Genomic DNA, 14,923 nt, shown 5'->3' with positions numbered 1-14,923 from the left:
ACTATGGGACTTAACATCTATGGTCATCAGTCCCCTAGAACTTAGAACTACTTAAATCTAACTAACCTAAGGACAGCACACAACACCCAGTCATCACGAGGCAGAGAAAATCCCTGACCCCGCCGGGAATCGAACCCGGGAACCCGGGCGTGGGAAGCGAGAACGCTACCGCACGACCATGAGCTGCGGACTTCAAGGAGAATGACCTGATTTCGGACGGTAACAATTACGAAACATGGGACGTCCCGGCTAGGAAATGAGTGTTGTTTGAATGGACGTGGCCTAGAGTTTCAGGAAAGTGCCGTTAGATGTCAGTCAATGCGTCTTTCGGTTTTCAGTCAATCAGAAGTAAGATGGCGTCCGCTCAACAGAAGGCTGCACTTTCCAAAGAGCGAGTCAGTAATTTCAGTCCAGCGTGCTTTTCGTCGGCGTTTGGCATTGTTCCGCCTTACATAAAAACATTCCTCGGTGGAATCGCCATCTGGAGAGGCAGGATGCTTGTGCAAGGGTAAGAGACCAGGTCAACCTCGAACTTCTGATGACACGGTGGAAACAATTCGGCAAACGTTTGAGCGGAGTCCACGGAAATCTCCTCACCGCGCAAGCAGAAAACTGGCAATGCATCATACGACAGTCTGGCGGGTGTTAACGCTACTTTTAGTCTATAAACCATACAGACTACAATTAGTGCAAGCTCTTTGGGTTGGTGATAAAAGAAAAAGAATTATGTTCAGCAATGCTCTGGTTGACGATATGGATAACGATATATTTTTACCATAGTTAATTTTCAGTGATGAAACAACATTTCATGTTAGCGGTAAAGCAAACCTATATAACGTGCACATACGGTGACTCCAGAACCCTCATGACATTACTGAGAACCAAAGAGACTCATCCAAAGTGAACGTTTTGTGTGATATTGCTCCTGAAGAACTGTATGGTCCCTTCTTTTTCGAGGAGAACACAGTGACTGGAATGAACTATCTTCAAAGCCTGCAGTACTAGCTTTTTCCACAACTTCAGGAGGACTCCAACTTCTTCATTTTCAGACAGGATGGAGCTCCACCACACTGGCGAAACAACTTACGTCGGTTTGTCTGCAACACTCTGTCTCAAAGCTAGATAGGGCACGTAAGGCCCGAGACAATACCCTGCATTCTTGGCTTTTAAGATCGCCAGACAAGACCTCATGCGATTTTTCCTTGCGGGCGTATGTGAAGCAAAGGGGTTTCATCTCCCTTTTACCTCTTGACAAAGAAGAAGTGAAGAACTGAATAACTGACGCCTTAACTTCTGTAAAAGCAGATACATAGTGTAAAGTTTATGACGAGTTTAGCTATCGTCTAGATGTTGTTCGTGCTGCTGTTGGTGCCCACACAGAGCCATTTGTAATAGCGTAAATAAAACTTGTAAGATTTTGTGAGTATTTTGCAATGCATGCCATGTTTGTAGCAAGTTTTTATGAATAAGGAATTTTGAAATCAGGCGAGTCTTTCTGAAATACCCTGTACAGCACTATCAATGTCGAGTGTACTTGTAACTGGCGATATTTTGCTTCCAAGGTAGCAAATAGGATGACAGATGAAGGAAGGAGGTTGTAAGAAACGGATTAGCACAGCGAGAAGCTATTTCCTGCCAAAAAAAATTTACTTGTATCAAACATGGGCCTTAATGCAAAAAAAAGAAAGAAACCTGTGATGTGTACGTCTGGAGTGCACGACTTATAGAAGTAAATCATAGAATGTGCCAAATCCTGAAAAGAAGAGAATAGAAGCGTTTAAGTGTTGTTTTACTAGATGGTGCGGATAATTTGCTGGCCTGTTAAGAAATGTTGCCCTGCAGAACAGATGTGAGGAGGCTTATGTAGAAAAACTTACTGGGCAGAATGACAGGAATGGTAAGAGATGGAACTGATCCCCCATGGTACACAAAACAGGTCCGAACGCTGTTGAAGAGGCAACGGAGAAAGCATGCGAAGTTCAGAAGAACGCGAAATCCCGAGGATTGGCTAAAATTTACAGACGCGCGAAATTTGGCACCGACTTCAACGCGAGATGCCTTTAATAGGTTCCACAACGAAACATTGTCTCGAAATTTGGTAGAAAATCCGAAGAAATTCTGGTCGTGTGTAAAATACACAAGCGGCAAGACGCAGTCAATACCTTCGCTGCGCAGTGCCGATGGTACTTTTACCGACGACTGTGCCGCTAAAACGGAGTTATTGAACGCAGTTTTCCGAAATTCCTTCACCAGGGAAGACGAATGGAATATTCCAGAATTTGAAACACGAACAGCTGCTAGCATGAGTTTCTTAGAAGTAGATACCTTAGGGGTTGCGAAACAACTCAAATCGCTTGATACGGGCAAGTCTTCAGGTCCAGATTGTATACCGATGAGGTTCCTTTCAGATTACGCTGATACAATAGCTCCCTACTTAGCAATCATATACAACCGCTCGCTCACTGATAGATCTGTACCTGCAGATTGGAAAATTGCGCAGGTCGCACCAGTGTTTAAGAAGGGAAGTAGGAGTAATCCATCGAACTACAGACCTATATCATTGACGTCGGTTTGCAGTAGGGTTTTGGAGCATATACTGTATTCAAACATTATGAATCATTTCGAAGGGAACGATCTATTGATACGTAATTAGCATGGTTTCAGGAAACATCGTTCTCGTGCAACGCAGCTAGCTCTTTATTCGCACGAAGTAATGGCCGCTATCGACAGGGGATCTCAAGTTGATTCCGTATTTCTGGATTTCCGGAAAGCTTTTGACACCGTTCCTCACAAGCGACTTCTAATCAAGCTGCGGGCCTATGGGGTATCGTCTCAATTGGGCGACTGTATTGGTCGCAGTTCGTAGTAATAGACGGCAAATCATCGACTAAAACTGAAGTGATATCAGGTGCTCCCCAGGGAAGCGTCCTGGGACCTCTGCTGTTCCTGATCTATATAAATGACCTGGGTGACAATCTGAGCAGTTCTCTTAGGTTGTTCGCAGATGATGCTGTAATTTACCGTCTAGTAAGGTCATCCGAAGACCAGTATCAGTTGCAAAGCGATTGAGAAAAGATTGCTGTATGGTGTGGCAGGTGGCAGTTGACGCTAAAAAACGAAAAGTGTGAGGTGATCCACATGAGTTCCAAACGAAATCCGTTGGAATTCGATTACTCGATAAATAGTACAATTCTGAAGGCTGTCAATTCAACTAAGTACCTGGGTGTTAAAATTACGAACAACTTCAGTTGGCCGGCCGAAGGGGCCGTGCGGTTCTAGGCGCTGCAGTCTGGAACCGCGAGACCGCTACGGTCGCAGGTTCGAATCCTGCCTCGGGCATGGATGTGTGTGATGTCCTTAGGTTAGTTAGGTTTAAGTAGTTCTAAGTTCTAGGGGACTAATGACCTCAGAAGTTGAGTCCCATAGTGCTCAGAGCCATTTGAACCATTTTTTGAACTTCAGTTGGAAAGACCACATGGATAATATTGTGGCGAAGGCGATCCAAAGGTTGCGTTTCATTGGCAGGACACTTAGAAGATGCAACAAGTCCACTAAAGAGACAGCTTACACTACACTCGTTCGTCCTCTGTTAGAATATTGCTGCGCGGTGTGGGATCCTTACCAGGTGGGATTGACGGAGGACATCGAAAGTGTGCAAAAAAGGGCAGCTCGTTTAGTATTATCACGTAACAGGGGAGAGAGTGTGGCAGATATGATACGCGAGTTGGGATGGAAGTCATTAAAGCAAAGACGTTTTTCGTCGCGGCGAGATCTTTTTACGAAATTTCAGTCGCCAAATTTCTCTTCCGAATGCGAAAATATTTTGTTGAGCCCAACCTACATAGGTAGGAATGATCATCAAAATAAAATACGAGAAATCAGAGCTCGAACAGAAAGGTTTAGGTGTTCGTTTTTCCCGCGCGCTGTCCGGGAGTGAAATGGTAGAGAGATAGTATGATTGTGGTTCGATGAACCCACTGCCAAGTACTTAAATGTGAATTGCAGAGGAGTCATGTAGATGTAGATGTAGACGTAACTTCCATGGTATAATGAGAAGGAGCCGTAGAAGGATAAAGTCTGTGAGAAGGCTGAGATTAAGATACACCCAATAAATAACGAGGACGTTCCGTACAAGTGAAAACTCGTGATGAGTTTGGCACAAGTGAGAAGGCCGTGGCTGTATGCATCACGTCAGATTCAGGGTTGAAATACCGAACAGTTTCAGGAATTATATCGCGAAATTATTATATATACAGGCTTGAGTACGATGAGGAAGTCTTTTGCGCAACTTTTATAAATAAAATTTCTTTAACGAGCTGCGAGTTAGTTGCAAGCAGCGATAACAATATATAAACTCCTATGAGTGCTGCATTTACTCGGTGACATTAGGTAATCTCTGATTCATTGTATGCAAGTAGAAGAATTCGTTATGATTTAACTTTTGTTCTGGATTGAACTGCTGCGTTCTGTTGATGTAAAGTAAATAAATTCCACGATACTTAACATAGTAATTTTCTTCGACAAAACCTACCGAGATGGTTACCACTGCAAATAGACAGCATTCAGACGGTTGGAATCTGTGAGGAAGATCGTGGGTTTGAGGCAGCTTGCAGTCCGGCTTTATACATGGAAGAATTTTCTGAGATAAAGTCGTTACATCAAATCTAAATTTTCATCTTATGCAGACCAGTGGTCATATCTCCACGGAGAGCGCTGCAGAGCATGGTAGTCACCAATCTGTCTGAAAACCTCCTCTGATTCCTTCCTCAAGTTTAAGCATCGCAAGGAATAACAGCGGCAGCCTCGTTGAGCGTACAAAATTCTACGGCAAACGTCTTGTTAACATTTGCGGCTCTGCGATTGGAGCAGCGTGTTCAACAAATACAGGGTGTTTCAAAAATGACCGGTATATTTGCAAAGGCATTAAAAACTAAACGAGCAGCGATAGAAATACTCCGTTTGTTGCAATATGCTTGGGACAACAGTACATTTTCAGGCAGACAAACTTTCGAAATTACAGTAGTTACAATTTTCAACAACAGATGGCGCTGCGGTCTGGGAAACTCTATAGTACGATATTTTCCACACATCCACCATGCGTAGCAATAATATGGCGTAGTCTCTGAATGAAATTACCCGAAACCTTTGACAACGTGTCTGGCGGAATGGCTTCACATGCAGATGAGATGTACTGCTTCAGCTGTTCAATTGTTTCTGGATTCTGGCGGTACACCTGGTCTTTCAAGTGTCCCCACAGAAAGAAGTCACAGGGGTTCATGTCTGGCGAATAGGGAGGCCAATCCACGCCGCCTCCTGTATGTTTCGGATAGCCCAAAGCAATCACACGATCATCGAAATATTCATTCAGGAAATTAAAGACGTCGGCCATGCGATGTGGCCGGGCACCATCTTGCATAAACCACGAGGTGTTCGCAGTGTCGTCTAAGGCAGTTTGTACCGCCACAAATTCACGAAGAATGTCCAGATAGCGTGATGCAGTAATCGTTTCGGATCTGAAAAATGGACCAATGATCCCTTTGGAAGAAATGGCGGCCCAGACCAGTACTTTTTGAGGATGCAGGGACGATGGGACTGCAACATGGGGCTTTTCGGTTCCCCATATGCGCCAGTTCTGTTTATTGACGAAGCCGTCCAGGTAAAAATAAGCTTCGTCAGTAAACCAAATGCTGCCCACATGCATATCGCCGTCATCAATCCTGTGCACTATATCGTTAGCGAATGTCTCTCATGCAGCAATGGTAGCGGCGCTGAGGGGTTGCCGCGTTTGAATTTTGTATGGATAGAGGTGTAAACTCTGGCGCATGAGACGAGACGTGGACGTTGGCGTCATTTGGACCGCATCTGCAACACGGCGAACGCAAACCCGAGGCCGCTGTTGGATCACCTGCTGCACTAGCTGCGCGTTGCCCTCTGTGGTTGCCGTACGCGGTCGCCCTATCTTTCCAGCACGTTCATCCGTCACGTTCCCAGTCCGTTGAAATTTTTCAAACAGATCCTTTATTGTATCGCTTTTCGGTCCTTTGGTTACATCAAACCTCCGTTGAAAGCCTCGTCTTGTTGCAACAACACTGTGTTCTAGGCGGTGGAATTCCAACACCAGAAAAATCCTCTGTTCTAAGGAATAAACCATGTTGTCTACGGCACACTTGCACGTTGTGAACAGCACACGCTTACAGCAGAAAGACGACGTACAGAATGGCGCACCCACAGACTGCGTTGTCTTCTATATCGTTCACATCACTTGCAGCGCCATCTGTTGTTGAAAATTGTAACTACTATAATTTCAAAAGTTTGTCCGCCTGAAAATGTACTGTTGTCCCAAGCATATTGCAACAAACGGTGTATTTCTATCGCTGCTCGTTTAGTTTTTATTGCCGTTTCAAATATATCGGTCATTTTTGAAACACCCTGTACAAACTGCTATGATAGAAAATCTATTTCTTTAGTTCACTAGAGGAACGTGAATGGATCTGTAGAACACACTTTAACGAACTGCAGTTTAATAATCTTAGCATTTAATGAACTGAATTGAGTTAGACTTGACAAGAGCAATAACCTAGTGAACTGAATATCGGTAGCCATAAAACTATTTACTAGAATAATCGCAAGTAAATGAAATATTGCCTTTTCATTATTAAAATACACACCTCAACAAAAGTTTGTAATATCGTAGAGTTCACTACAATGACCTCTTATAGTACACCCACTGACGCCTGCAGAGTACCTCATTAACAAAATAAACATAAATCCTTCTGAAAAAAGAACGACTTTGGTTACTTAAAAATCATTACAAAACAAATCAGGCTCTCTCCTAAGTGTACATCATGGAAACGAAACACTGAAAATGATTACCGCATAGTGATGATTATTAGTCTCTAGTGGTAAGTGTGTCCTCCCCACACATGGGTACGTTCTCCCAGTCTGCGAGGCATACTCTGTATGAGACCGTTAAGTTTATTTGGGGTAATGTCCCACTCCTCCATGGCAGGTTCAATGAGGTCGTGAAAATTGTCAGCTGGATTCGGACGCTGTGCAGTGGCTACCTTCCACAGGCCCCATGCAAGCTCAAATTGTATTCATGTCTGAGAACTGTGCTGGACAGTGCATTCGGTTGTTGTTGCATCTTTGAAGATACCGAGACCTTGCCTTGTCATCGACTAGGATGATGGTTGTCACAGACTTCACGTCTGTATAGGGCCGTACAATCCTTTGTAGGATCTCTTGTAGCTATCGGGGACCAGTCAAATCGCCGTAGATGGGAATCACAGGTGTCTACCGTCCCATCATTATTTCCCGCCTGAACATTACACTTCCACTTGCAAACGGATGGACTTCCAGAACGTATCGGCGTTCCTGTTGTCGTCTAGCACTTCTCCAAACCCAAACACGTCTAGTGTTTGGTCGCAAACCAGTCCTGGTCTCGTCAGCAAATATGACATTACTCCAAACTGCACAGGTCCAATGTTGATGTACGGAAGTTCAGGTCATTAGACTACGTCGGTTCCGTTGGTTTAGTGTAAGACTTCTCAGTGGTCTTCTGGAATGTAGACTACCCTGATGCAATCTTCTGTGCACTCCTCGGTCCGAGATACGAGTCCCTGTTGCATGGGAGAAGTTAATTCCAATATTTCTGGCAGTTGACGTTGGGCGCCTGCTAGCTGAGAGTTCAAAAATGTTCAGATGTGTTTGAATTCGTAAGGGACCAAACTGTTGAGGTCATCGGTCCGTAGACGTACAGACTACTTAAACTAACTTATGTTAAGAACAACACACACACCCATGCCCGAACCTTGGACGGGAAGGACAGCGCAATCCGTGACATGGCGCCCTAAACCGCGCGGACATTCCGCGCAGCAGAGCTGAGTTAGAGGTAACGATCGTGTATTGGTGTTGTCATATGAGGACGACCACTTTGAGGTCTGTCATCACACTTTAGAAATACCACTTTGAGTGGCATGTAACCTATCGCCAGCATCTAGCCGTGCATTACCTGCTGAAAGTAAAGGCAGTATCCTGATTGTATCAAAGTGTTGTATGCCTCTACACATTACATATTACTACAGCGCTGAACGCAAACTGAATGAAGATGTGGCTGATACGGGGCTGCTGGCAGTATGCCTCTGCAGCAGCGGTATGTTTATGAGACTGGGAGGTGGCCACAAACCATCCCAGTAGTAATCACCATCCAGTATATGGGTTCTAACTGGATAATGCACGAAATGCCTAGGTCAATGAGACATCTAATGTTTTACACTACATTTTACAATACTATACCAAATTTTTGTTGAGCAGCGTGGTTATTTCACGCTGACAGGCCAGAACACTATAACCACTGCCTAATACCGTTTTGGCGCCTTTGAAAAGCAATACAGCACAGATAATACACATCATTGGTGGGTTCCAAGAAGTACATTACTGGCCATTACCATTGCTACACCACGAAGATGACGTCCTACAGACGCAAAATTTAGCCGACAGGGAGAAGATGCTGTGATATGCAAATGATTAGCTTTTCAGAGCATTCACACAAGGTTGACGCCGGTGGCGACACCTACAACGTGCTGGCATGGGGAATGTTTCCAACCGATTTCTCATACACAAACAGCAGTTCACCGACGTTGCCTGGTGAAACGTTGTTGTGATGCCTCGTGTACAGAGGTTTCCGACTTTGATAAAGGTCGGATTGTAGCCTATCGCGATTGCGGTTTATCGTATCGCGACATTGCTCCTAGCGTTGGTCGAGATCCAATGACTGTTAGCAGAATATGGAATCGGTGGGTTCAGGAGGGTAATAAAGAACGCCGTGCTGGATCCCAACGGCCTCGTATCACTAGCAGTCGAGATGACAGGCATCTTATCCGCATGGATGTAACGGATCGTGCAGCCACGTCTCGATCCCTGAGTCCACAGATGGGGACGTTTGCAAGACAACAACCATCTACACGAACATTTCGACGGCGTTTGCAGCTCGGAGACCATGGCTGCGTTTACCCTTGACGATGCATCACAGACAGGAGCGCCTGCGATGGTGTACTCAACGACGAAGCTGGGTGCACGAATGGCAGAACGTCTTTTTTCGAATGAATCCAGGTTGTGTTTACAGCATCATCATGGTCGCATCCGTGTTTGGCGACATCGCGGTGAACGCACATTGGAAGCGTGTATTCGTCATCGCCATACTGGCGTATCACCCGGCATGATGGTATTGAGTGGCGTTGGTAACACGTCTCGGGCACCTCTAGTTCGCATTGACGGCACTTTGAACAGCGGAACGTGGCTCTACCCCTCATTCGATCCCTGTGAAACCTTACATTTCAGCAGGATAATGCACGACCGCATGTTGCAGGTCCTGTACGGGCCTTTCTGGATAGAGAAGATGTTCGACTGCTGCCCTGGCCAGCACATTCTCCAGATCTCTCACCAATTGAAAACGTCTGGTCAATGGTGGCCGAGCATCTGGCTCGTCACAATACGTCAGTCATTACTCTTGATGAACTGTGGTATCGTGTTGAAACTGCATGGGCAGCTGTACCTGTACACGCCATCCAAGCTCTGTTGGACTCAATGCCCAGGCGTATCAAGGCCGTTATTACGGCCAGAGGTGGTTGTTCTGGGTAGTGATTTTTCCGGATCTATGCAGCCAAATTGCGTGAAAATGGAATCACATGTCAGTTCTAGTATAATATATTTGTTCAGTGAATACCCGTTTATCATCTGCATTTCTTCTTGGTGTAGCAATGTTAATGGTCAGTAGTGTATGTAGCAGCAGATTTCCACGCACATGTCACCCAATTATGGGCTGATGGGACGCCGACCTCCACATTCGGTGATGAGGAGTGTACTTTCAACAAATTGTCACCTTCTCGTAGTTTCAACCACTTCCCATAGACGTTCATGCCACTTGCATAACAACGAATGCTTCGCCTTTTCTGAGGTACCCATTTCCATGCGCCATGCTGTAACCAATCTGGCTTTGCTGGGAGTTGCTTATACCAGTGGATTTCCCCATTCGCAGGCCATATCTTCGCTAGAACGATTGACTATATGTCTGTGCACTGCTTGTATACTTCCCTTACGGCGTAACATTCTCGCCCCACTGGAGTCCACACGGAATGAGCTGGGCGATGCTCGGTTACCAGTTCTCGTTCAAAGCGCTGGTCGTGTTCATTAGTTTGTTTGGAAGGTGAGGCCCACCGTGTCTGTCATCTTTTGCCCGGTTGGCGTGGCAGAATCGAGGTGCACGTTCTGCAGTCTTTCTCAAACGCTTTTACAGGAACTATTCGGTAAAAATTTCATTTTTGTTTTACTTGCAGCGGTATGTGGCAGCTTCATGAAGATGTGTCCATCATTTCGATAATGGTCATAATTATTATGATATTTATGTGAAAGTAAGACACTACGCGAAATTCGAAAAATTTTCAATGAAAAAGAGGGAACTCTATGATTTTACTTTTGATGCATATTACGTAATATGTTGCTGCATATGAAATTTAGCTTACTTAATTTTTCTTTAGACCGTGGCGGAGGTCTCTATCTGTCACACATCTCAATAAAATTGATGTAGCACATTCATTTGCGATCGTGACGCGCCAGCGATAATGCCAGACTGAAATATCTGCAACATTCTACGTATTTCATAAATGGTATTTCGATATCGAAATAATGAGATTTTCGCAAATAATAACACACAAAGAGGAGAGTATTAAGCAATATAGCTATTATGTAAAACTAACTATAAACAATTTCGATGAAAGCGTGTAATATTTCAGGGCCATCGATAGTTGGTGGAACGAGAAATGCTACGGGTTTTGGAGCAACGTCAGTGAAGACATTACATATTTATTTTGTACTGAGGTCGTGAATTTTTGTAAGATAATGATCTTACTTTTCCTCAGTTCCTCCTGTAATAAACTATAAATCTTATAGCAATTGCATCTGCACAGTATATTAGTGAGTTGAGACTGTGTAATCTCCGCTGTGTTTTGGCAAAAGAAGCACATTTTAACATGGCAACAAGAGAAATGTGTAGGTTTTACTCAAAATTCGCCATTCATGATGCTTCTCTGAAAGTTACAATTGGCTAAGAAGTCAGGCGAAAATAAATGGCTGCATTCTCTGCGGGATTAGTTTTAGACACTAACCAAAGCAGGGATGCCAGGTTTTTTTCGAAGGGTCACCATGCAAGCGTGGGCGTAGACGGGCCCTACTTAATACACACATCAAAAAAAGTTTTGCGTCACCCCAGTTCCCAGATCTCCTGAAGATAGACGTTGACTGTGGATATTGTATCACAGACACAGTCCTTTTGACTGTTAAGAGATGTCACTAAACCCGCCCAAAGATGTAAACAACCACGCATGAGCAGCGCCTATTAGACGGAGGGGGTCGGACAGCCGGTTAGTTCGAGTCACTCCACCAGGAAGGAGGTACACGGCTCGTGTTGGCTGTAGTTCAACCATGCCTAGACGGTCAGTACCGGAGTGTCCGCGTTGTTACTTTGTGCCAGGAAAGGCTCTCAACATGGGAAGTGTGCATGCGTCTCGGAGTGAACCAAAGGCTGTTGTTCGGAAATGGGGGAGATACAGAGAGACAGGAACCGTAGATGACATGTCAGGCTCAGGCCGCCCAGGAGCTACTACTGTAGTGGAAGACCGCTACTTATGGATTATGTCTCGGAGGAAACCTGACAGCAATGCCACCATGTTGAATAACGCTTTTCGTGCAGGCACAGGACGTCGTGTTACGACGCGAACTGTGCGCAATCGGCTGCATGACGCGCAACTTCACTCCTGACGTCCATGGCGAGGTCCATCTTTGCAACCACGACACCATACAGCGTGGTACAGATGAGCCCAACAACATGCCGAATGGACCGCTCAGGACTGGCATCACGTTCTCTTCGCCGATGAGTGTCGCATACGCCTTCAACCAGATAATCGTCGGAGACGTGTTTGGTGGCAACCCGGTGAGGCTGAATGCCTTAGACACACTGTCGAGTGAGTGCAGCAAAGTGGAGGTTCCCTGCTGTTTTCGGGTGACATTATGTGGTGCCGACGTACGCCGCTGGTGGTCATGGATGGCGCCGTAACGGCTATACGATTCGTGAACGCCATCCTCTGACCGATAGTGCAACCATATCGGCAGCATATTGGCGAGGCATTCGTCTTCATGGACGACAATTCGCGCCCCCATCGCGCACATCTTGTGAATGGCTTCCTTCAGGAAAGCCGGCCGGGTTGGCCGAGCTGTTCTAGGCGCTACAGTCTGTAACCGCGCGACCGCTACGGTCGCAGGTTCGAATCGTGCCTCGGGCATGGATGTGTGTGATGTCCTTAGGTTGGTTAGGTTTAAGTAGTTCTAAGGTCTAGGTGACTGATGACCTCAGAGGTTAAGTCCCATAGTGCTCAGAGCCATTTGAACCATTTTTTGAATCTTCAGGAAAACGACACCGCTCGACCAGACATAAACCCTATCGAACATGCCTGCGATAGATTGAAAGGGCTGTTTATGGACGAAGCGACCCACCAACCACTCTGAGGCATATGTGCCGCATCGCCGTTGAGGAGTGGGGCAATCTAGATCAACAGTGCCTTGATGAACTAGTGGACAGTATGCCACGACGAATAGAGGTGTGCATCAATGCAAGAGGACGTGCTATCGAGTATTAGAGGTATGGGTGTGCACAGCAATCTGGACCACCATCTCTGAAGGTCTCGCTGAATGGTGGTACAACATGCAATGTGTGGTTTTCATGAGGAATGAGAAGGGTGGAAATGATGTTTATGTTGGTCTCTATTCCAATTTTCTGTACAGGTTCCGGAACTCTCGGAATAAAGGTGGTGCAAAACTTTTTTTTATTTGTGTATTTAAGAAAAATGAGAGTGCAGGTTTCAGTTTAGAGCAGTACGTATCCTCCAGCGCTCAGTATTTCCTCTACATCGCCTTCCCACAACCCCCACCACTAGCGTATCCTCCAGCGCTCAGCATTTCCTCTACATCGCCTTCCCACAACCCCCTCCTCCAGCGCTCAGCATTTCCTCTACATCGCCTTCCCACAACCCCCACCACTAGCGCCCGCCCCCCACACGTGCTCTGCCGTCTGCGCATCCACCTGCCACGGTGTCGCGGCGGGCAGTGATCACAATGCTACGACCGGTCAGTTAATGCTAGACACTGTATCGTCGAGGTTTGTCCACCCTGCCCTGCTCTGCCCGCCAGCTTGTAGAACGGTGTGCCGTCTCCCGTGTTGCAGTCGACGCCGCTCGCCATGTCGCCGCTGGGAGGCCGCTCCCCCGGTGTCACGCTGACGTGGCGCGACGTCTCGGTGTACGCCGTCTCGCGGGGCGGCTTCTGGAGGCGCAGCCTCCAACACCGGCGCATCGTCAACGGCGGTGAGTACACCACCTCCACCCAGGGCGGGTTTGAAATCGCCCCTATTCAACGGTATCACGGTCATACCCCACTAAACGCAACGCCTTGGTAACATGCACATTCTTCTCTATCCGTCAGCATCTTTATCACGTGTCTCTCAGTCTCGCTCCTTTCCCTTTTTGTTTACATTCACGTCTATCTGACCTGAAACTACCACACCCAGCTGCATTTATTTAGCAATTTACATTTTTCCTGCAGCCGTTTCGCGCTTGGTCTCTCCACATCTTTATCCTGAACACTGAATGGAAAAAAGTGCTGCCCCTTCCACACAGCCCCCCCCCCCTCCCCAAGGACTATATTCAGTGACACCAGAGTATAACACGTGCATGTGAGGGGTTGTTGCGTTCAGTTAGTGATTTATTTGTCCCGCTCATCGGCGATCAGATGACAGTCTGGAGGCATCCTCTAGTTTTACTCTGCAGGCAGTAACTGTGTTGAGTTTAGAGGTGTACAGTATTCGCAACAGTCATTCTTCAGTACAGTCATGTCCCACTGACTATTACGTGCTTCTGTTCAGCAACCTCAGCCATTTCAAAGGGATCGCATTGCTTCCGGGATGCTGGATGCACGTGCCGACAAATAGCCACACATGTTAGGCATAGTGGATCGGCTGTGTACTGCTGCTTTCAATAGTGGTCTGTAGAACATTCTCACACCTGTGGACGTCCGCGTGATACAGACGCTCGTCAAGGTCGACGGATTGTGCAAGCAGCAGTGACTGACCGCACATCATCCAAGGAAGAAATCCGGGCACATGTTGCATCGGCTGTTTCATCTGGAACCGCTGGAAATCGTCTGCTACGACCAGGATTAACATCACTTGGGCCGCTGGCCATTATACCATGACATCGTCAAGCATGCCTACACTGGTATCTTAGAAAAGTCGACTGGAGAGTGGAATGGCGCTCTGTTATCTGCAGTGATGAGAGTAATGGACATACACTTGTAATGCGTACGCCTGGTGAGCTTCCTATACCAGGGTGCATTCGCAAACGATACACAGGTCCCATCTCAGGCTACATGCTGTGTGCATGGGGCGGGGGATTAATTACAACTCCTGGTAACATTTAGAGTTTCTGCAGGGTAAATTAACCAGTGCCCGATACATGGCTTAAAATGTTAAACCATGGTACTGCCATTTTTCGATAGGAAGGCAGTGAGCTTTTTTAGCAGGACAATGAACGTTCACATGCGGCTGCTGCGACGCAACGTGCACATCGTGGTGTACAATTGCTCAGGCCAGTAAGATTGCCAGATATCTCGTCAATTTGAAGACGTGTGGGGCATGATGGGATTTACTCTTTCTCCAAGGTCTGTAAGAACGACGCGAGAATACCCGTCTGCAGTGTCACCAGAGCGGGATACGCTGTGTATTGACGTGACCGGGCAGCCTTTACTGTCTTCTGAATTTGGTATCATAGGCTACTTCAGTAATGAGCTACCTATCACACTACTTGCCAATAAAATGACC

The 14,923-nt window shown here is 46.3% G+C and overlaps 1 protein-coding gene across 4 annotated transcripts in view; it reads left to right on the top strand.

Moving 5' to 3' along the window:
• LOC126251689 (protein scarlet-like) overlaps positions 1-14,923 on the top strand; it is a 327,742-nt gene that overhangs the window by 153,783 nt on the left and 159,036 nt on the right. For all 4 annotated transcript variants that reach the window (XR_007545773.1, XR_007545771.1, XR_007545772.1 and 1 more), the window contains one exon: positions 13,274-13,412. Coding sequence is in view for 1 of the 4 variants with exons in the window: in XM_049952276.1 (XP_049808233.1) it covers positions 13,274-13,412 (139 nt within the window). In the remaining 3 variants the exon portion in view is untranslated. The remainder of the gene's footprint in view (positions 1-13,273; positions 13,413-14,923) is intronic.

Source organism: Schistocerca nitens, chromosome 4, assembly GCF_023898315.1.
Source record: "Schistocerca nitens isolate TAMUIC-IGC-003100 chromosome 4, iqSchNite1.1, whole genome shotgun sequence".
Taxonomy (NCBI): Eukaryota; Metazoa; Arthropoda; class Insecta; order Orthoptera; family Acrididae; genus Schistocerca; species Schistocerca nitens.
Note: the sequence above shows the minus strand (reverse complement) of the source record. Positions and strands in the feature narration are given on the sequence as shown.